Genomic DNA, 22,985 nt, shown 5'->3' on the forward strand with positions numbered 1-22,985 from the left:
CAGTGTTTTTTTTTAATAGCAGCCCCAAACCTGCTATATAAAATCTTTATTCTTTTCTGTAAAGTAAATGCCCATATATTTAAATTTCCAGATGAGTAAGGCAGAGATATATGCTTAGGAGTGTACTTAATTTAATAGACATAAAGTACAATGTATATATAATAACTGTTTTCTAAGTGTTTAAATATTTATTCAATCAACAATAAATTTTCAATAGCTATTAAACAAATGTCAAACTATGTTATTACTGTTATTTAACAAATAAAACATCCTATTTGCATTGGAAAGACACTCTTAGCACTCTACTGTTGGCAGTGAAAAGAACACAGTATTGACTTTTGGCAAACGCAAATGAATACAGCAACTCCTTCCTCCATTTCCCAATAAAAAGTCCGCCATGGCCTCCATCCCCGGCTTTGGCATGATGGCTCTCCTGTCTTCTTGGGCCTGCATTCTAATTGGCTGCTTTTCTGTTTCTTTAGGAGAAGAAGCAGCCAGTCTCTCAGCTCTGTATCCCCCACTATGGGACCGGAGTCCTGGTCAGTTCAGTGAGTACAGGATGGAGAATGGAAAGTACATTATTAATCCCTGGATATATCCTGAGAGAATGGGGATGTATAAAATGTTACTGACCCAGACAGCCAGGTATTTTGAAAAATTTGCACCAGAAAATGAAAAAAATATATTGTGGGGATTGGCTCTGCAGCATGGCTGGCAATATAGTACAGGTAAGACCGGCTCTTGTTTTCAATCTGATGACCTGCCAGTATAACCAATTACACAGTAATTGAGAAGTGGGACTCTATATTTGTCATTCCATGTCTTTGTAATTGATTGTTTTCTTTTCTCTCCTTCCCCTACATAACCATTATTCTCTCCTTCTCCTCCATAAATCCTCCTTTAATGTGCTGCCTGTTTTGACTAGAAAAATGCAATGCGCATACAGTATAGCTGCCAAACACAAAAGATGTCATATCTAATCTACTGAATATTTGAAAAATATTTATTGACCTTCTACTAGTCCAGAAGGTCCAGACCCATTCTAAGTGCTGAGGTGAACAAAACATTCAAGGGGAGATATATTAAAAACAGAAGGTGACATCAAATTAGTTCAAATTCCTTAGAGTTCTGATTGTGATTACCTTTTGGGTGATGGCATGTAGTGACACCTTGTATGTAAGGATGTTTCTCTTCAAAGGAAGTACATGCCAGGGATCATTTAGAAGATATGTTTGTGCCAAAGATTCAGAATCTAAAAAATATTTTTGTTTTGGCACACAGAAAAAGCTCATGAAAAAGAGTTGAACCTCTTTGCCTAGTGCATACTGATAACACCACACATAAGGAAATTAGTTCCATTACTAATGGAAAAAAATATATAGGGAGATCAGAGTTTATCTGAGGTCTGAGCAGGCATCACATGGAGGAGCTACTGAGGTTGGCGAGCAATCCATCTTGGTAAGAGGATATCTCAAGACTCAAATCTATTCTTAGTTATGTGGCTTTCCTTGGAGTCAGAAAGACGCAGATAAGGAGAAATCATGAACACGTTGTTCACTACAGGAGGCGTGTTAGCCTCAGGGGCCTGCAGGCTTGTGGTAGCTGGAAACTGAGTGGGCTGGTAGAGTAATGCCTCTCTTACTCTTTCATTACATTCACACATTAGGATGAAGCTTGAATAAACTCACCTAGTGGTGGGCTTGTATGTGCCTAGCATTTTCTAAGAGCAGTGGGAGTGTGGGGTGTGTGATGAAAGTAAATATTTCTGAGTTTCCCTGCCACCAAAAAATCTTACAACATCATTGGAATGAGAGTGATAGAAAAATTAAACAGGAAACAATAAATAACATCTCTTGGACAATAATTAAAAGTGCTGAACAAGAAGGAGTGTGCAGTGAGCTGGAGTAATCAGAAAAAATGGATTTGAGCTAAGACTTGAAATGCTGACAGAATTTCACTTAGGTCTGGATGCACACTGAATATTACCGCTTAGTTGAAAAACATGGGGAGCGCACTGTCTGTGAAAGGCTGAAGACTGCACCTCCTGGCTGAGCTGAAATACCAAGGATGTCTCACCAGAGCAGAGTGAAGGCGACCTGTGTGGAGTAGAGCAGAATGAAGCTGACAGAAGAGGAGTAGAGCAAACCTTTGAAAGCGGAGATGCCTAGCCAGAGAGGGGCCGTGCCAAAGAGGGCCTCAGTCCCAGAGCTGGTCTGCAGTCCTTCTGTTTTCACAGCAGCACAGTAACACTGCTGAGCTCTGTGCACTGAATCAAGTTTCCTTCTTCTCTGCATGCCCATAAAAAACAACAACAAAAACAACCCTCCAAAAAACCATTGCCTAGGTCCACCATTAGAAATTCTAATCTGACTTAATAATATGAGAAGTTAAGCTAAAGGACAGAGCCTGGAAACACCATGGCACAGGTGTATGTGATTGTGTGTAGGGTATGTGTGCGTGTTAAAAAAGAGTCAGGGAAAAGAATGTAAGACAGAGAGAGGCAATGATGTTGTTGGGAGATCAACAATGGAAGATCAAATTAAAGCAAAACACTGTATTTCAGAATATGTAAGAATTAATGTTATTGATACATTGGGTACATTTAGCTTAGGGTTTGGTTTTGAAGTTTTAAGAGTTATAAAATTTTTTAGGTTCTGGAGCAAATATGTTTTTACTAAAAAAATTTGCATGAAGCTGGTTGAGTAGTTTGGTTTCGGTGGATTAAAACAAGGTACTGGTGGTGATGGGCCGAGATCAGACAGTGCAGAGACAATCCAGATCTGAAATGAAGAATCCAAATGAGTGAATGTTCGTGATGACGGCTAGAAAGATTCTTCAGAAAGAAAGGACAGGACGTGGCTTCAGCTTGGACACAGAGATAAAAGAACTGAGATTCTTGAAATGAAAGAGTACAAAATTGTACTCCTCTGAGAGAAAAAAAGTTATTCAACCTGGCATGGGTATCAAGACCAGTGTATAATTTCAGCCATGTTCACTAGAGGTGAAAACAAATCAAATAGGACATAGGCTGAAGTGGGTGTGTAAAGCTGAAGAATATTTGTTACCAATATCAGGTTCATATTTGAAGGTGTTCTGCATGGTGAACTCTTGGAGGAAGTAAGTGAGAAAAAAAAGGAGGTGGAATAATGGAAAGAGGAGATAGGATAACCCTCAAAAAATGAAAGAGAAAAGATAGAGGGGAGAGATTTACAGACATTCTGCAATCTGAGGATTAGTAAATTAGGAAAATTCACACTTCTAATATTCATGTAGGCTATTGGCATTGACAATTCTTTAAATCATTGCTTTGGGAATGATCAGGTTAAGGAAACCTGAGTGACAGAGAATAATAAAAAGAAAAAAAAGACTGAAGCTATAAATGGAAAAGAGATGAGCAGAAATCACATACACAAAAAGAATGAAAATGGTGCAATTGTAGAGAAATGGAAGGAAAAGAGAGTGGGTGAGCAGGAGAAGGGCTAGGAACAAAAGATGCAACATAATGGTCAGCAGAGTCATGAAAGCAGTTGGAGAAGTAAATGAGAGTGTATCCTCTATTTACTTAGGTAGAAGCCAGAGAGAAGAAGAAGTTAACAAGAGTAGGAAGAATAAGCTGTAGAGTGGTAAGGTAAAACAGTAAAACAAAGCATAACAAAAAGCTGTACTGGGAGCAACAGTTGAAAGGGGGAAAGAAAGTATGACAGAGAATTGGAAGATGCAAAGGATAAGCACGGGGAAAATGGGACAATATAAATCTGAAGTCAGAGGGGTTGAGAAGATATCAATGGTCATCTGATGAGAAAAAGAATGACTATCCTCATTGAAAAAATACTTTTCATGGGTTTTCTCACTTAACACACAACCATATGATAAAGTTAATATCATTATCCCCATTCTATAACTGAGCTATTAGTGTGAAGTTCTTTATCAAAGGTAAACTGAGTAAATGACAGAGAAGGATTTGGTCTGCCTGTAGGCCTCTTTTATTCTGTGTGCCTATACCTCCTTAATTTAGAGGGGAAGAAGGGAAGGAAGTAGAAGAGAGAATAATTACAAAATTAAATAATATTCAAGACAGATAATTCAAAAGTAGAAATTTATGGTACTACTAGAGACAGGAAAAAAATTGGCTCAGAGCAAAGAAATGAAGGACAAAGAGTGATAGGAAGATAAATACCAGTCATCAGAAGATGCATCGTTGAACAGTCTGATGGTTGCCAGATGGGAGGGGGTTTGGGAGCTGGATATAGGGGGTGAAGTGATTTAGAAGTACAAATTAGCAGTTAAAAATAGTCATGGGGGTACAGTACAGGGAATGTAGCCAGTAAAGCTGTAATAACTATGTGTGATGTCAGATGGGTACTAGATTTATGGGGAGGATCACTTCTTAGGTTATATAAATGTCTAACCACTATGTTGTACATCTGAAACTAATATAGTATTGAGTATCAACTGTAATTGAAACATAAAAATATTTTAAAAATACTTGTGCATTCTTGCCAAAAATACACCTAATTAAGTGGCAATTATTACCAGTTTCAAAATGTGCATAATAAATAATCTGTGCATCCTTCTCTCCTAGGTCGATTAGCTGACCCCAGCCAGAGGACAGACTGTGGCTATGAATCTGGAGATCCATTGTGCATCTCTGTGGACAGTTGGTGGGCTGGTAGGTTCATTGAAATAGCAAAAGAGATAGTAGCCTTTCTCTCCAAAATGTGTTCAACATTAAGTTCTAGACACAGAGATAAAACTAAAGTGGTACTCTTCCTTTGTTAAAAGGAATCTACTTCCTCATGCACCTTGCAACCTTTCTGTCACAATCTAGGCTTTAACAGCCACAATGGCAATGATTACTTAGGACATGTTCTGATTTTTGCAGAAGGACTGAAACAAAGAGTTGCAAAGGACAAGGCCTCCGACAGACCGGCACTGACAGTTAGGTGGGAGGTCCTACTAGTGACAGGGAGTCTGAGGGATGAGTGAAAATGAGAAATGAGGGAAAAAGAAAATAATACTTTTGCTAATTTTGCTCAGAGTAAGTGTGTTTAACTTTTAAACAGGTGAACTTGCATTAGTCTATCACGTTATTTTATCAAGCAATAATCTAAGGCTTCAGTCAGATATTAAATACTAAAATCGTCATAAGGTGTTTTCTAATTCTTTGAATTTATTTTGTGAGTTACTAATGAAAGTAATTTATGCACAATTTCTTAGGATATTTCTCAATAGTTAAGAACAAAATCACTTTAAAGTTCACTTTCTTGGAGTGGCACATATCATATACATCTTTACATATTTTTCTAATATGACAGTGATTGGTTCTTCTCAAGCGTCAACATACAGTCATGGCCACATCTCTGAAGTCAAATTTCTTTCCCCTCACCAAATCAATACATGGTTTTTATTTCATCTTTAAAAGATCACAAATAAGTTTCAGATATCATCTGGCATTTTGATGTTGCTGTAGCTGGCCCTGTGTTTGACAATGGTGTAATTGAAGTTTGTTTGCAGGGTGCCCCTGGTCCCCTTCACAATAACTGTGTGTCCCTACAGAGCAATGTTGACATTTTTTTGAATGTTGACAGCCGGATTGCCAAGAATGGTCTTCATCCTCCCACTAGATGTAGAAAAAAGGGCTAGAATCAAGTTTCTTTATTCTCAGATTGGCTTAGTAGTTCAGAGTATCAGCCTGCTGCACTGGGGCGTCGGACTGCACTCACAAATGTATGTGTATAATAAAAATTGTCTGCATCACCAGTGGGGGTCAGTATAAGCTCTGAGCCAACTATATTATAATGTCATAATCTGCTGGGATAGATAGTTTACAGGTAGAGAGAAAAAAATTAATTCATTGTCAATTTAAATATCTAAAAATCTGTTGTCAACACTTATCCAAAATTTTGCCTTAAAGACTTAATGTAAGGACTTTGTGATATCCTGGTGGCACATTGAACTTGGTTAAATAAAACACAAATTATCAATGCTATAACCACATATAAAATACTTTAGATAAAGAAAGTCACGTTTGATCGTAAAATCTCAGTTAGAGGTGTAATATTTTTCTGTGCACAAGTAGATACCTATCTTCCTTTTATACCTAATGGTTTGAAAATGTATATTGCCAAATCTATTAAAATTACTTCATTGTTTTAAAATATTAGAATCAACTACCTTAACTTATATTTATTTATGAGCATAAGGATATGAATACAAGCATGTTAAATTTATATATATAATCCTTATGAAGATTTTTAATTTTTTGCAGTGGTCGTTCTATATATTTCTGGTTCTGTGAGTTTTGCTTAATGGTTTACAGATTACTTAAAAATGTTCTCTATCACATTTGTCAGGGCTTGTGGTGATAATATATATTTTACTCTTACAGACATAAATTACTTCCTCTGTGCATTACCCTTCCTTGCTGCGGTTGATTCTGGCATAATGGGGATATCATCAGACCAAGTCATACTCTTGCCACCACCCAAGGATCAGATGAAGTTTTGTGTTAATGTTTCTACTTGTCAGTCATCCTTTCCTACAGTAATGAGAAAGTGGAATACCTTCTACAAGGTTCTTTTTTATATTTGTAATTTATTCTTTTAGGATGTGGTAATCTTTTTTTTTTTTTGCATAATGCTTTGGTTTAGGTTTTTGTGTGTATTATGCAGTATTTTCCTAAGTATAAAAATGCAAAATTTATGTAAGTTATATTAATATTGTTACATTGCAGCAGGGCATCACATGTCATTAACATTCTCTGAACCAATAAAGCATTGACGCAAAATCTATCAACTCATCTCATAAATAAATTACATGTAAATGTGAGAGCACCCAGGTATCTCACTAAATGAGACTATGCTGGTTAATTGGAACTTCAGGTCAACCATAGGCTAACTCTTGAGAGAAATTTGATTATGGAGTTTGTTTGCAAATAGTCCATTGGCTTATTTAAACTGCATCAGTAAATGATCACATATAGGTAGAATTAACTGTTATGGGGCAATGAAAACCACCTATTCAATGACCAAGAAAAAAATACACTGGTTAAACATAGACATGGACCAAGATCAATGCCAAAAATACAGATTTTCTAGCTCTATAGTTTTAGTTCATCAGTTTAGATAGGCTTAAATTAAATATTCTAAGAATTTTTCCCTTTTCTTAAATGTTAACTTTTGTGATAATTTCAACTGTGACAGCAGAGAAAAAAATGATAAACAAAAAAAGTTCTGACTGTTGGGAAAATATTTGCAGTTCATTTCCTATAGGTGCATTCAATATTAATACTAATAATAGATAATTATTATAGCCTTTCCAGAGTGTTAGTCACTGATGACTTACACAATGAACTTTTAGAAACAGAATTCTCCTATTAAGTAGAAAATTGCTAAATTATTCATTTGAACAAGATTAAATTGTAGGGAGAGAAATTGCTGTGTTTGCTCAAACATGAATTAATTTCTCCTCTTCACAACAGCACGTGCAGTCACCTTATAGTAGCTTCGAGGACCTGCTGAGGTACTTATGGGATGCACACACCAAAACCTTGCATGATGTTCTCAAACCATTTGAGCACAGGTAAGAATGGATCCCAAATCATTTCATTTAATATGGAAAATAATTTGGGGGCTTATTTGTGCTTTTTTATTCTTCTTCTAATGTGACTGTCAGTCTTCCCATTAAATAATATATCTAATCACTGAGGTGTTTATTGATGAGGTGTAAATATTTTAGTATGATCAGAGTCGGAAAGTGTTTTATGAAGAAGGGGCACAAACTTGAGAAGGAAAATCTCATACCAACCAATCAACAAATAAAACACGCAACCAATTTCACTATTAAAAAAGAGATTTTATTCATTATTTTGATCATAAACACTCAATATGATAGGTACATTCTTGGGGGGAAAGTCAACCAGCATCTGGGTTAGCACACAAAATAGCCTGGAAAGTTATCAAGTCGCTCCACATGTAAACCTGGTGGTCTTGTATACCCAGATGTGAAGGTGTAAGAATAATTTGTGTTTAAATTATGCAGACACTGTGTTAGTCAGGGTTTCCCAGAGAAATAGACGCAGTAGGAAAGAGAGAGAAAGAGCGATGATAAGAAACTAACTCTGAGTAACTCCTATAATTATGTAGGTGGGCAAGTCCATAATCTGCAAAGCCAGTGTCCAGCTTTAGTTCGAATGCTGGTAACTGCCACAGAACCAGGAAGAACCTGTGCCCCAGTTTGAAGGACATCAGCTGAGGGAATTTTCTCTTACTCAAAGTAAGATTAGCATTTTCTTCTGTTATTTCAATAGTCAACTTATTGAACGTGGCCCATCGACATTGTGGAGGGCAATCTGCTTTTCTCAGTCTACTGATCTAAATAGAAATCTCTTCCAAAAACACTCTCACAGAAACACCCAGATTATGTTTGGCCAAATAGTTGGCTATGCTGTAGCACAGCTACCATCACAGATACTATTTAGAGGTGGAGTCAACCCTAAAAGTGAGGTGTAGGGTAGAACATCTGAGTATGCTCAAAAACCAAAACAAATAAACAAGAACAACAAAAAATTCAGGGACTGTTGGTATTGTATAAGTAATTTTGTACATTGAAGCAGGAATGTTTGAGTACCTCATATTTCCCCAGTTGTTTCTCTTGTGGACTTCATCACCCTGTAAGGTAAATAATTAACCTGATTAGCAGATTCACAAAACACTTCCTCCTCTACCTGGTATTACGGCTTGGACAACTTAGTTAATCTGGGCAACACAGGGGTCTTCTCCCTTGGCCGTGTGAATGATATGGCTTGTGGCTGCAGACGTCTTAACTGCATTTAAGAACAAAAGCTTTCCACCAATTTATGTCACTTATAACTTCAAAAAAAGAGTTCTGCTAAATAGAATTCTTTTGATACCTTATGCTGATAGAAGATGAATTGTTTAAGGATTTTTAAGATGGAAGATTTCAAATGCTGCTTATGTCCCTTCTGATTTGTCCTAAAATTTTCTTTGAATATTTTTAGGCTATTAATTATTCCTTAAAAATGTAAGAATGTAGAAGTTAACATCTTGTGCTTTGGAGTCAAACAGATTTGATTCCAGTAGCCTGGGGATCCCAACAGTGTTAAACTCAGTCTCGCCATCTTTAAACCTATAATAATAATTTTACATTCTACACAGAGTAGTTTTGAGGATTAGTTGAGGAATCCATGCATCATGCTTATCATACCTCTGGCACATGGGAAGCACTGAATACAAATTATCTATTATCATCAAGACAAGAAGTAGTAGAGGGTACTAGAAAAGAACATAAGCTGTAAAGCCAGATCTCCAGGATTTAAATCCTGGCTCTGCACTTTGTTAGGGGTGTGGAACTGTATTTCATCCAGTTTTTCTAATAAGAATGTACCACAACTGATGATCACTAAACTTCAGTGCCACACAGCAGTACACATTTATAGCTCACACGTCTGAGGTTAGCTGGACAGGTCCCCTGACATCTCCTGGGCTCACCTCATGTTGGCTGACTTTTGCTGGCTCCACAGGGCTGAGTGGGGAAGCCCAGCTCTGATCCACTTTTCTCTTATCCTCCATAGGGCAAGCTTAGTTCTTTTCTACAGTGTTGACAGAATGGAAAGAGAGAAAGCAAGTTGTGAAAACTTATTTCAACTATGTGCTGTGTCAAGTTGGTTGATATTCTATTGGTCAATTCAAAACACGTGTTTGAGCCAGTGGTAGGGAATTATGCCACTCTCCTTCCTCCCCGCCTCCCACCGCAGCGGGGAGGGAGATATGGAAAATTCCACACCAAAATACAGGGACACAGAGAGTATTGAGAAATTGGGGCCATATATGCGATCTACAAATGCTGGACACTTCCTTAATCCCATGTGTTACTTTCTTTAAGTAAAAAATATACTAGTATTTTTTATTTACATAAAATAATGCTGAAGTCTGTGTAGCATATATAACTTAAATAAAACTCTGTGGTCTTAGAGTACGAGATTGGCTTAGAGTATGTGTATATATAATTAAAGTCAAACTTTTAAGATATATTTTTATATTTTTACTTGATCACATCTCAACTGACATTAGATAAATCATTCAATTATATATTCAATTAAATCATTTGGAAGACTTATGTTGAATTACACTTCTGCTCATAAGATCTCTTTGTCTTGAACTGGGGGTGCTCTCATGTCTTTTTTCTCAGTTTGTTTAATTTATTACTCACAAGGCTTTGAGGCCATGGCTCAAAATCCTTGTGAATTCCAATATCTTTTTGTTTTTATTCCATAGTCAGTTGTGATCTGACTAAAGATAGTTGACTGTGAGTCTAGGCCACAGTTTTTTTCTTCAGGGGTTCACTGACCCCACTCTCCTACTTCTGGACATTGGGGTCTGGCAGGAGCCCACAAGCATGGGAACCAAACACAGCAAGATTTCACCTGCGGGTTATGTTATAGTCCCTTTAACACTGGGAAACATAATGGAAGCATTTTCTATTTAATGAACCCAACGTATGTGATATGGAAACCAAAGTTAGAATATATTTTAATGAGAAAAACAAACTTTAAATATATGAATGACACAGTACTGTGGGAATATTGAAGAGGAGGAGAGCCAGTTCTGTCTCAGGTGTGCAGGAAAACTGTGAGGAGGTGACATCAAGGATGATACTTGGAAGAAAATGTAGCTGATGGGCAAAGCAGAGAGTAGACAATATTTCAAGAAGAATGAGTCTGTTATAAAAAGACTGCAAGTTATTCAGCATGTTTAGACTGCTGATGGAGGCAGGAACTCTGAATTACATAGCTGTAAAATCATTTACCATACTCTCATCCTTACCACTGTAATAATTTGTCCCCCAAATATGTGAGAGAGTTTGGTTTCCTGGAAGACTTCATCCATGTAGGAAAAGTCTATGCATTTAGAAAATCAGACAAGAAAAACACAGCTATTTCTCTAGGGTGCTCAACATTTCAGGGGCCTCCTGGCTTTAGGAAATCAATAATTACAAAGAATGCCTGAATCTAGCAAAAATGCTGTCTTGGAAACTTTGACTTTATTCTGTATATTTCTAAACAGTATTACTTAACAGTAATACTGTAACAGTAATAGTAAAACAGTGATAGTGTAACATCTGCTTATTATAAAATATGTAAATATGAATCTTGTTAAAAGTGACAAAAATTCTGAATGTTAACAATGATTGAATGGTCCTTTCAAATTAAAAAATTTAACTAACTACACTTGTACTTTCAGAGGTAGGAACTCAAGCCATTACATTCTAAAACTAAGAATTACATTCTTAGTTTGTTGACAGAGGATAATGTTTTTCTAGAAAATACTAAGCTAAAATTCTGACTGTGCTAATTATAATTGTACATATATCCACTATTCTTTTAGGTTGGTATATTATTCTAAAGCAGAAGCAGATTTTGAAAGAATATGGTCTGTTTGTGTGGAGTATATAGCTGCATTACAGGTACCTACAACCTTGATCAAAATGCATGAATTACAGAAGGGTCTGCCCCCCCGGATGCTTGTGAATGGGGACAGCGCCCCCTTCATCAGTGACTTTAGTGAACGTCAAAACATGTTTCTGTTTGGTCTAAGTCTCATTCGAGATGTGAATAGCTGGACAGGTAAGGACACTTTAAAAATACCTTAAAGAAAATCAATATTACATTGAGTTTTAAGGGAAGAAATAATGATTATCTCAGAGATATATGTGTGTATGTATGTATATATAGATGTTTACAATCATAACACATTCTTTCAAAGAAAGTCTTGATTTCCCATGGGCATCTATTTTACATATTTTGATCCTTCCACTCATGGTCTGTCTTTTCTCATAGGTTCTTATTGACTCATGAAGCTACCAGATTATGTCAAGTCTATTTTTTAATCTAAAATCTATGTGTGTATATATAAATATACATAAATATTATATACATACATATATACTATATATCTATGCATATGACTCTATGTAGATACATAGTTGTTATAATATTCTATCTTTATTTACTTATACATGACTCTTAAATTTAGAAAAGAAAATCAAGTAATGTCAAAATAAATCCTGCTGCAGGTAATAAGGAAACTATCAAATCAATTTAGGTACACACTCTCCTCCAGCTTTACTAGTTGTGGAAGACATATTCTGTTTCATTTCCTCAACTATAGGATTCTCTAGCAAAGTGAAAAACTCAGTAATCTATCATTGTGTGTTTGAATAACCACATTATCACAGATTTTCAGATATGCTCTTATGCAGTGAACCAATATTAAAACATAATTAAAATATTAGTATTCTTAAAATTAACAAAAAAGCAAAAATATCTGAAAGATACAAAAGCACAGTAAGCACAATTACATTAAATGTATGATTTGAAATTTTATTTGCATTATTTCAAGTAACAAATATACCTACCTATTTTAGGGGCTTCATGCAATTGAATTTTCTTGCCTGGTAGTGGCCCCATATTTTACTGATAAAGAAATCAGGGCTTTGTAAGTTTAAGTAATTCCCAAGCTGGTGAATGATCCAGTGAATTTGTATCCTGGGAGTATTAATTTAAAGCCTATCCTCTTTCTCCCTATCAAGTCACCCTGCACCCTGATATTTGTACTCTAGGATAGTTTAGAATATGGTGTCAGCATTTTGCTATTGTTAGGTGTGTCAAGGTAGGACTGACTCAGTGTTATCAAATCTAAAAATGTTAAACTAACCTAACTAGTCTAGATAAAAAGAAGAAAAAAATAGCTATTCTTGGGTCTTAAGACATTAGTAGACTAGCTCTACCCAACTGAGAAACCTGAAAGAAATGCCCTCATCCACCAATCAGGTAAGATGTTACAACTACTTAGGGAAGAGTAAAGGATGTTCACGAAAGTTAAAGGGAAATCAAGCATTATCCTCTCATTGCCAGAGTCTCAGAAGGAAAAACTGTAGACATGGGACCAAGTGTTCTGGATATTTCTGAACTGCTACCTCTTGTATATTAACAGATATAACCTGAAATATTATTTTTTTTGCTTCAAAAATTGTTTTTAAAACTCTTAATTATTCTTTACTTAAAACATATTTTAACTGCTGTATTTTTCCCTATGTATTTAAGAGTATGTTTAACACATTTAAACTTTTAAAGTCTAAGTATATAAACACATGAAATGAAAATAAAAAATCTTTACCTTCTCCCTTCGATCACATTGTTAGTCTTTCACTCTTTTTTAAAAATTAGTCTTTGGTCAATATTTCTAGATTTGTACTTTTGTACATAGAACAATGAAAATAAATGAACAAATAAAACCTGTGCTGTTAACACAAATGAAATCATACACACTACTATGGAGTACACGTTTTTAACTGAAAAAAGTTTTAGAGCTTTTTCTATATCAAGTTGTATTAATTCAACTATTTTACTTGAAGTATATATAGTGTTTTATTTAATGACTTTATCATAACTGGAGATCATTTTATGTTATAAGGTATTGGCAATAAAACAAAAATTGCATTTTATGCCTACTGTCAGGCAATTTATTATTTTAACATACATTTTTCAAAAAGAAATGAATTAAAGTCGATGGATCATATACTGCAAAATGGTACTCAAAAGAATAGTCAGGAGTTTACATTTTTTTTTCATAAAACTGTGAATTAAAGTTCTTGTTTTTCTCCAATCCCTATCATATGGACAATTTCTATAAATTGTGCTAGTGTATTTGTAGAAAATGTTACTTCACTATTATCTGGTGAGTTACCTAATTTTTCTTATTGATTTCTATGTGAAGAGCTGGTCAATTAATTTTAAATTTAAAAACCTCTGTGTGCATAGACACGGGCAACAGTGTAGTGGTAACCAGAGGGAAAGATAGGTGGGGGAAGGGAGGGGGCCAAAGGGAGGAAAAATGGTTACAAAAAGAGACTTTGCTTGGAGCAATGGGAGCACAGTGCAGTGTGCAGACTGTGCTTTATTGCTTTGTACTCTTGAAACCTGTATGGTTTGGGGAACCAATGTCACCCCAATAAACTCAATAAAAAATTATGTGTGAATCATTATGCAATGCAAATATAATATTTGTGTATAAAATACATAGAATTTAAATTAAAATAAACAGTTTAATAGTTGGGGTTATGTTTACATGTCAATATTTTATAACTTTTCCAGGTTCATTATCTTTAACAATATGGAAAATTTTAATGAAGACACAAATTGCAAGACAGCAAGCTCTAGAGTTTTTAGAAATGATTCTTGAAAAGTTTAATCCAACACTTCCGGAGTAATGAATGAGTTAATAGTAGACATTTTTAATTTGTTGGACACAGCAATTTCAAATTTTAACTGTATCATAAGCATGCAGTTTCTTCTTTCTGTTGTTTTAGATTTACATTCATTTGTTAGGATTTTGAACATGTATTAGTAATAATAAATTCAAATTTTGTTCTGATTATTTTGCTCAATTAATAATTAATAATTCTTGATTTTTCCATTCATCAATATATAATTTTGAACATCTAAAGAAGTTTGTATTAAGCTATTATAAATCCTTGATAAAATAATAAAGACACTAAACCTGCAATGGCTTTTTTGTTGTTATCTTATGTAGTCTACTTTCATAAAATTTAAAGCAATATCTCTCTGATTTACAACCCAAATCCAGAACATTTAAAAAAATACTGTCGATTAAAATTTTAAAATTCATAAAACTGAACTGACAAGCAGAATACCTAACTGATTTGTGTGTGTGTGTGTGTGTGTGTGTGCAGTTTCACTGATCACAAGTTTACAGCAATTGTGTACTCTTTCTTTTCCTCAGTCCACATGTGATAATGAATGGTTAAGGGTGAAAGCTGCTCTCTTTTAGGAGAGAGATGAACTGGCCAGAAGGGGTGACTCCCCGAGCTGACATAGGAAGGTTTCCCAGAGCTTTATCCCAGGCTAATTCTATCCACTAACTTTTGGGGGAAAAGTCAGATACATTGGTTTGAATAATATGGGCACCGGAATAGGAAGGTATAGTTTAAATCTCAGTTCTATTGTTTTCCAGAGTGAACTTGGCCAATTTTTCTAACCCCCTCCATGCTTCAGCTTAGTTATTATTAAAATGAAGATTATACAACTCAGTTCCAGAATTTTCTTGAGAAGACAACAAAAACATACAAATCAAGTGACTAGGACTCTTGCCAATAAATTGTATGCATTTACAAAAATTAGCAATTGTCACAATAATTGTGCTCAGAGAAGGAAGGCACCTGTTGTAGTGTTGGGGCAGTGAAAACATCTTTGATGAACCAAGATGATGAATAAGTTTTTACTGAATGCAAAAGATATAGGCAATTTTTTGGTCACTGTATGCAACAAAGGCAGTGTAGTAAACTTTCTCCCTACATCTTCTTCCTGAATGATGTGAAATAACTACACATCTATGATATGTCTATACAAAACCAAATTCTCAAATTACTTCAAGACAGATGATACTAATAAGGCAAAATGCTCTCAGTAAAAAGAGAAAAAAATCAATAAATAGCAGTGCCCAGTAACACAGATTTTGACCCCATTCTGGTGTCAGGGAAGAAGAAACTTCAGCCCCTCGCCCTTTAGTTCTCGCAGCCGTACTTAGTTAACGAAATAATAAATGTAATATGTGCATACAGGAGAATCACAATATGATACACAATACTCAGGCCATAAAATAAGTCTCAAAGAAGTGATCAAACTAGGCTCATTTAAAAAAAATCAAGTTTTATTTGTATAAAATTATTTTAAAATATTTAATTACATTTTCAAAAATTGAAAATGTTCATTTTATTTATATAACTTGTTTTTTATTACATACTTTTAATTTTATTGTTGTTCAAATACAGTTTTCTGCTTTTTTCCCCCTACTTCTTTCCTCACCCCAGCCATCCCTCCCTCCCTCTCTCCCCGGATTCCACCCCCCCTGTTTTTGTCTGCGTGTCCTTTATAGATGTTCCTGAAAACCCTTCACCCTTCCCCTCTTCCCCTTAATAGCCTCCCATCTCCCCTCTGGTTACTGTCCATTTGTTCTTAATTTCAATGTCTGTGGTTATATTTTGTTCACTTGTAGGTTCCAGTTAAAGGAGAGATCATATGGTATTTGTCTTTCACGTCTGGTTTATTTCACTTAGCATAATGCTCTCCAGTTCCATCCGTGCTGTCAGAAAGGGTAAGAGCTTTTTAGACGAGAAACAATACATTTGTGAGTAATTGACAGGACGAAGAGAATTAGTGCTCATTTGAAAGGAATCTAAGCAAGGCTTGGGTTTAGGTAGTAAATTAGTGAAGGTGTAACAAGGTTTTTCAAAGCAGGCTTTTCCAACTCTGAATTTATAACTCTTGCAATAATGTCAACTCTCAGCCCATGGGAGTAGGGAGGGTACATATCACACGAACATCTATTTCCTGCATTTATAGAGACAGAGCAGAGTCGGAGCACTCCTCCTGCTCTGGCTGCTTCTCAAATCATTTTATTTTTTCACATGTTTTACTGTATTTATTATCTTTTCCAAGAAGTGAAACTGTGCAATTTTTTACATATCTGCCTACAGGGAAGACATTTAAGACATTTCTGGTCCACTGGAAATACCCTTATTGATTTTGAAGGCACACAAACACTGGTGTCCCTGCCAGCATTTCACCTGTTAAGACTCTTCCCCCTCACCTGTTCCTCATCAATTCCAACATCCTTTTGGTGGCATTTTTCTTGGAAGCCAACTTGGCTTTTTTTTTTAAATGCCGTCTGGCCTGGTGATATCTTTTTTTAATATCTTTTATTTTTTGCTCTAGTTTATCAGTTTATTTTAATTTTATTTTTAAATTGTTGTTAAATTACAGTTGTCTCCATTTTCCCCCCACTACTCTCCCCTGCCCTACCCACCCCCACCTCCCACATTCAATCCCTCCCCCCATTGTTTTTGTCCATGAGTTCTAGTCTGAAAGAATCAATGTGCCGGTCATGGGATATCTTGGGGCAGTTGGCCCTGGGCTCCAAAACTGGCAAGCAAAGGTGGCTCAGAAAAACTGTCAGGCCCAGCCCAAGCCTGGAGCCTAATCGTGGACTATCAGCATCACAGGACCTGTGGGGGTTTGGGGATTAGAGCTGAAATAATGTAACAGCTGCCATTCAAATCACGTGAACAGAGAGGGGAGAGGGTCAGTTCTGAAAAGAAGGATGTTGTTGACCCAGAAGTGCCAGCAAATAAGCCATGTGACTATGCTCTGTATATGGAGAAATTTCGAGGGAAATAAAGGTCTATCTATTTCTCTATTGTTGGTCTATTATATGCTTGAATTTGGGGCATTCCATTTTATTGACTCATTGTTTTCTTTTTTTAATTTAGGGCAGCATCTATATTAAAACAAAACAATACTCTTCTTGGAAGAATGTGCAGCAGCACCTATAGTTGCCTGCTAACAATGATCTTATTTCACCCCTTTTCCTTGCTGGCAAAAGCTACCTGTCTCTCTAGAAGTTGGTAACATCCCCAGAACCTACCACCATTTCTGGTACATAGTAGGCACTCAAGAAATGTTGAATATGGAGTGGAGTAGTTAATATAGATTGAATATGTAAAGAGCCGCAGCACAGCACACCGAGAAGCTCTTTGATTGGTGTTTAAGTCCACATAGTCATCATAGTATGGAGTAGCAACGATCTTAGTTCAAGTCTCCGTTCTGCACTTTGGAAAGTGCAAATTTTATTTGGAAAACATACATATATACAGATTTTTTATGTGAGTGTCATGTAGAATGAGTACCTGGAAAATAATTATAATAGCTAACTTATAAAGTGGCAAGGACTTGCTGAAACGCTTAAATATATTTACTTACTAACTTGTTACAACTCTTACGAACTAGGTAGGTACTCACTATTCCTATTTCATAGACAAGGAAACGAGGCACAGGGAGAATAAGTGACTTGTCTAAGGTCACCCAGTTAGTATAGTATTATTGGATGAGTGCTATGGAAGTCATTAAGTAAATATTAATTATAGTACTAATATTAATTAATTATAATTAGACTTACAATTATTAAGATGTCATTTGGAAAGAACCTGAAAGAAACAGAACAGCAATGAAAGGGTAATATACTATATTTAATAGGTGTTATATACCATCTAGTGGTAATCTAGAGAATTCCATCATTGTACATATTTCACTCTGTAAAATCTAAGGAAGTTTTATTTTTCCATAATGATCTTTAAACAGCATCATAAAGGCAATGCATTTATAATCACATATTTACAGAGTTTATAAGCCCAGTAAGAGAACAGCACACATTTAAAGGATCATTTCAATCGACAGTCAAGAATCCAGCTTTCTAGTACTGACGTTAATAATAACCAAGACTTAAAAAAATTTGGAATAAATTCTCTTGCAGAAAACAATTGTATATGCTCTCAACATCTAGCTTGTATCTGCCTAAGTTTCCTGCAGGCACAAAAATTTCTGTTCCAGCCCTACTCTCCCTTGCTCTTTTCCTTCTTTTAGGCTCTTGGAAAACTTTCTAAATCTGTCTTCTACCACAAGTTGGAAGACTTCCTCATGTGGGGCCTGCACAATGGAGAGACCAGCCTGTCCACTAACCTGTTGTCCTCGTTCTCAGAGCCTGAGATCAATCAGGCTTTGGCGCATTTTTCCTGTACCCAACATTCTGGCATCATGTAGAAGGCAAACTGAGCATAAAGTTAGCTTCAGGAAATGCAGTGTAAATCAGAGGAAGAGGTAGAGCCCATTTTAGCATAGTAACCCTTAGGAGTCATACCAGGACCAAGACCTCTAGGAGAACTTGCCACTCTTTTATTTTGTTTTACATGCATCTGCCCATACTTACTGCAGGCCCACAGTTTTCCATTTTACTTCACTACTTCCTTCCAATATCACCACATATGAGGCCCTGGATTCCTTTCTAAGTGTGGCATTTACCAAGAGAGAGAAAAGGGACGTAGGCCTAGGTCTTATCCTGCAGGACTATTATTTCTTGCACATTAACTGTCCTATCCTGACATGTCCTTTCTGCTCATAAGCACTCTATACTATCACTAAGTTCTTTAAAACAATTCTCAATAAGTACCTAATTCCCAAAGGCTGTAATGTTTATTCACCATCATTTTTATTCTGGAGGGAAAAGTTTCAGAAGTACCCTTGGACTCTAGCCCCACCCCTCATTTCCATCCCTGTAGATGAAGCAAGATATCTGTTGATGGATGACAACTGGTTGGAGCTTATATATTAAAAAAAAATGCCAAGAGTCAGGAATTGTTGTGTTTTTCTAATTTATTCCAATGCTACATTCCCATTATCTTTTTAAAAACTATAGCTACAACTTAAATCTCATATGAGTTATAGTGCTGACTTCCGATGATACTGGAGCTTATAAAAACCTAAAGGTGGCCAGAAAATTACCAAATTTGTGCCCCTCCCGTCAGTGATACATAGACAAAAGACAGCTTTCTCAGCTCCAGCCAGCCACTCAGGCAACTTGGTGGTGCCATGTGAATTGCGTATAATTAAAAAAAATTTTTGATTGGTACATCTTATATTTTTCAATTTTATTTTATTTTGCATTTTTAAAAGGAAATAACATATATGTATGTGTGGGTATTATATAAGAGAGTATAGATTATATATATATATATATATATATATATATATGTATAAACCAGTTGTTTATTTCTATTTTTAGGTATTTAAAACATCAAACCTTCTTTCAGGCTAATTCTACTGACGGAGGTACCCCAGGGGCCAGCATCATTGCCCTCTGCGGAAGACAGCTTTCTGACATCTGGGTAAATGTCCTTGAAGCATTTGACTCTGAAACTGAAATCACGTTGTGTTAAGCCACTAACTTTCCACATTTTTCATCTCATGACACACATAAACTAATGACTAAAATTCTGTGGCACACTGAAAATATATTTTTTGCTGTCCTGACAAAAATAGTTACAAATGGTGATTCATTCACACTAGAAGGCTATTGTTATGTTGGCTATTGTCATTTTTTAAATTTGACAATCTAAAGAAAAAGAAGTCAGTACTTTTCACCAAATAGTCAGGTGCTGTATGTTTTAAAAATTCTCATGGCACACTGGTTGAAAATTGCTGTGTTGAGCCATTACATTTTAGAGGTTTATTTATTAATGCAACAAAGTCTTACCATAAGACTTTGGACACAGTGCTTTAAATGTAACATACAGTGCAATCATTTTTATTTTGGTTTCTCTCTTAATTTTAAATTTTATTTTAATTTAATTTCAAATTTTGCTTTAGGGAATAAGAAGTATATGTAGTAGAATATAATTATGTATATATACTATACATATCTAGAATTTGTCTGTAAGACAAAGTCTACCAGAGAAAGAAGCAGTAAGTGGCCTAGTCCGAGTAGGCACCAGCTGGTGCCAGCGCTGGGCGGGCTGCCTCCCTCCCTCTGCTGCTGCTGCATGCCTGCAGACCATGCTGTTCCTGAGTGTCAGCAAAAGGGACATCCTGTACACATGCGCACCCAATAATAATAATCTTCAATAATACAGATTTAGGTAGAATAACATCCAAAATTCCAATCAGGTTTTATGATTTTTATTAATTTATCAGCACCTTTCAGCTATTTGAATTAGTCTACATTGAACAGTAAACGTTTTATTTATTATTGATGCTAATTCAATAATGATCAATTAAATTGACAGCAATAGTAATTCAAAGTTTAAAATAGGAAGGAAAGAAAAAATCATGCAAATATGCAGGAGCCGGTCTTTAAAAACACTCTTCCTTGGGGAATTATCATGGCAGATTCTTGTTTTACTACAGATTTCCAGAAATATTTAATTGAAAGAATGAAGGATGAATTCCAATATACCTAGAAAAGGTTTCCTGCAACTTTTAACTTGATTAAAATTTTCCATACAATGGAAGACAGTGTTCCTAAAAAAACAGTAAAGGTATCTGAGTTGTAGATAAAATTATTATTTTTATCCCAAATGTTAAAATTATTTTAAAATTTCAATTTAATTGCTATGAAATTAGCATTAATAAAACATACAATGTTTTTGTCTTAATATTATATTATATCTTTATGTTCAAACTTATATGAAACATAGTAACTAAAGAGAATAATGGATATCAGAGAATGAAAACTCAGAAAATGGTGCCATTTTTTACATATCACACTGCTGCAATTTTAGAAAGTTTGCTGATATTCATCTTGGCATCTATGAAGAAACATGAACTTTATTTTTATTTTTTGAGACATAAATTTTAGTAAACAATTTGCAACATTTTGTTTTTTTTGTTTTTTATTTTATTTTGCAAGAATAAAATCCATGGCATACTTTTCAATTGCACTTTAGCAATATCTAATCAAAGAACTTGTTCCTTGTAAATTAATCTGTCACAATTCCAACAAATTAAGCTATTAAAAGTCTACATTGAATATAATCTTTGTATTGTCTAAAACTGGGAAGAATATAAATCTACTCAATGGAAAGCTATGTACTAATTTTAGAAAGTGATGTGTATCACTATTTATTGACTTGTTAATATATCAAATATACATGGTTAATTAAAAATGTATAGCAAGAGTAGTGCCATACATATAATCACTTTTACCCAAACAACATAGTTTTATCAAATACTTTGTTTCTTTACATCCACTAGTTCAAATATTTTTTTTTTGCAGGAGTGAGTCCAAAACATAAAAAACATCAGGCAAGGAATTAAGGTGTGAAGGTTCAGAGACAATGATGAAGAAGGTAAGTTTTATTTGCATCTAAGAACTTTCTGTTGCACTTCAATTTCTCATTGGAGACATATTGAACACATTTAAAAATAAATATAGGGGGGACACATTATAAAGTATCTGATTGTATAACCATTTTGCTGTGTAGCTAAAACTAATGCAGAATAATAGTGAATGTAAACTGTACTTGAAAAATAAATAAAATATAGCTATAAAAATAAAATCCTATTAGGAAAGGGAAAGAAGCATTTACTAATGATGTGAATTTTACATAGAACAAACACGTCAGAATCGATTGATCAGTCATGTCCCAGAAAGAAAGATACAGAAGTCCTGAGCCAGGGACTAACGTGCTTTTTCCTCTATTGACCCATGTTAGGACAATCATGTTTATTTCCAACTGATTTATTTCATGGGAAGCTACTTTCGTTAACATCTGAGACCCTTACCCCACCTTTAATTCTTCCCCATGGAAATCCCTGATTGGTGGCTGATAGCTGACATTTAGTCACCAAAAATGTCAAAAGTCAGGAATCACTCTCTTCCCCACATTGCTCCACATGATCAGTGAGGCAGGGCAGCCACACAAGTAAGGGGTCTGTTCTGCAGCTTGAGCTTTCCCCTGCACGGCTTTGCCCAAGTCTGGTTGAGGTAAGTAAATGACTATCTTTAAAAATGCCAAATAATGGAGACTTGAAGCCCCAGGAATATTAAAGCATAAAGGCTAAAGTACAAGAAATTCTGTCCATTTTCCAGTGTAAAACAAAACAAAATTTTCTGATTTCAAAAATGGAGCTGAATCTTAATTTAAAAACTTTGTTTAATACATGTTCACTCACTGACTACAAGCCAGCTGCTTAAATGTAGAAAATATATTTATTAATGGTATTTAATTCAATTTTTTCTATAATTGAATTAATTAAAAATATCTGCCAAGGTTTTCAGCACAGTTTCTGGATTCTGAATGGGAGCATGCAATTGCTAGAGAAAGCTAGAAAGCAAGGTACCTGGTTTAACTACATTCCAATTTGTTGTTTGTTTTATCCTTTTAAATAAAGTTTTATTGTAGTCTATAGAATCCATTCAAAACTACTTAACAAATCCAAAGTTAATTTTAGTAAAATTGGAGCTTAAAATAATCTAGGAACGATACAGAGAAGATTGGCATGGACCCTGCTCAAGGATGACATGCAAATTCGTGAAGCGTTCCATATTAAGAAAAAA

At 35.2% G+C, this 22,985-nt stretch overlaps 1 protein-coding gene and 1 pseudogene across 1 annotated transcript; both read left to right on the plus strand.

The window, feature by feature from the left end:
• Positions 1-391: 391 nt before the first annotated feature.
• Positions 392-14,585, plus strand: C4H6orf58 (chromosome 4 C6orf58 homolog). Its single transcript, XM_028510240.2, has 6 exons — positions 392-728; positions 4,583-4,669; positions 6,389-6,573; positions 7,481-7,581; positions 11,406-11,644; positions 14,174-14,585. The coding sequence occupies exons 1-6, from the start codon at positions 398-400 to the stop codon at positions 14,287-14,289; spliced, it is 1,059 nt and encodes a 352-aa protein (XP_028366041.2). The 5' UTR covers positions 392-397; the 3' UTR covers positions 14,290-14,585.
• Positions 14,586-22,878: 8,293 nt separating this feature from the next.
• Positions 22,879-22,979, plus strand: LOC114495788 (annotated as a pseudogene).
• The last annotated feature ends 6 nt before the right edge of the window (positions 22,980-22,985 follow it).

This window comes from Phyllostomus discolor, chromosome 4 (genome assembly GCF_004126475.2).
Source record: "Phyllostomus discolor isolate MPI-MPIP mPhyDis1 chromosome 4, mPhyDis1.pri.v3, whole genome shotgun sequence".
NCBI classification, from domain to species: Eukaryota; Metazoa; Chordata; class Mammalia; order Chiroptera; family Phyllostomidae; genus Phyllostomus; species Phyllostomus discolor.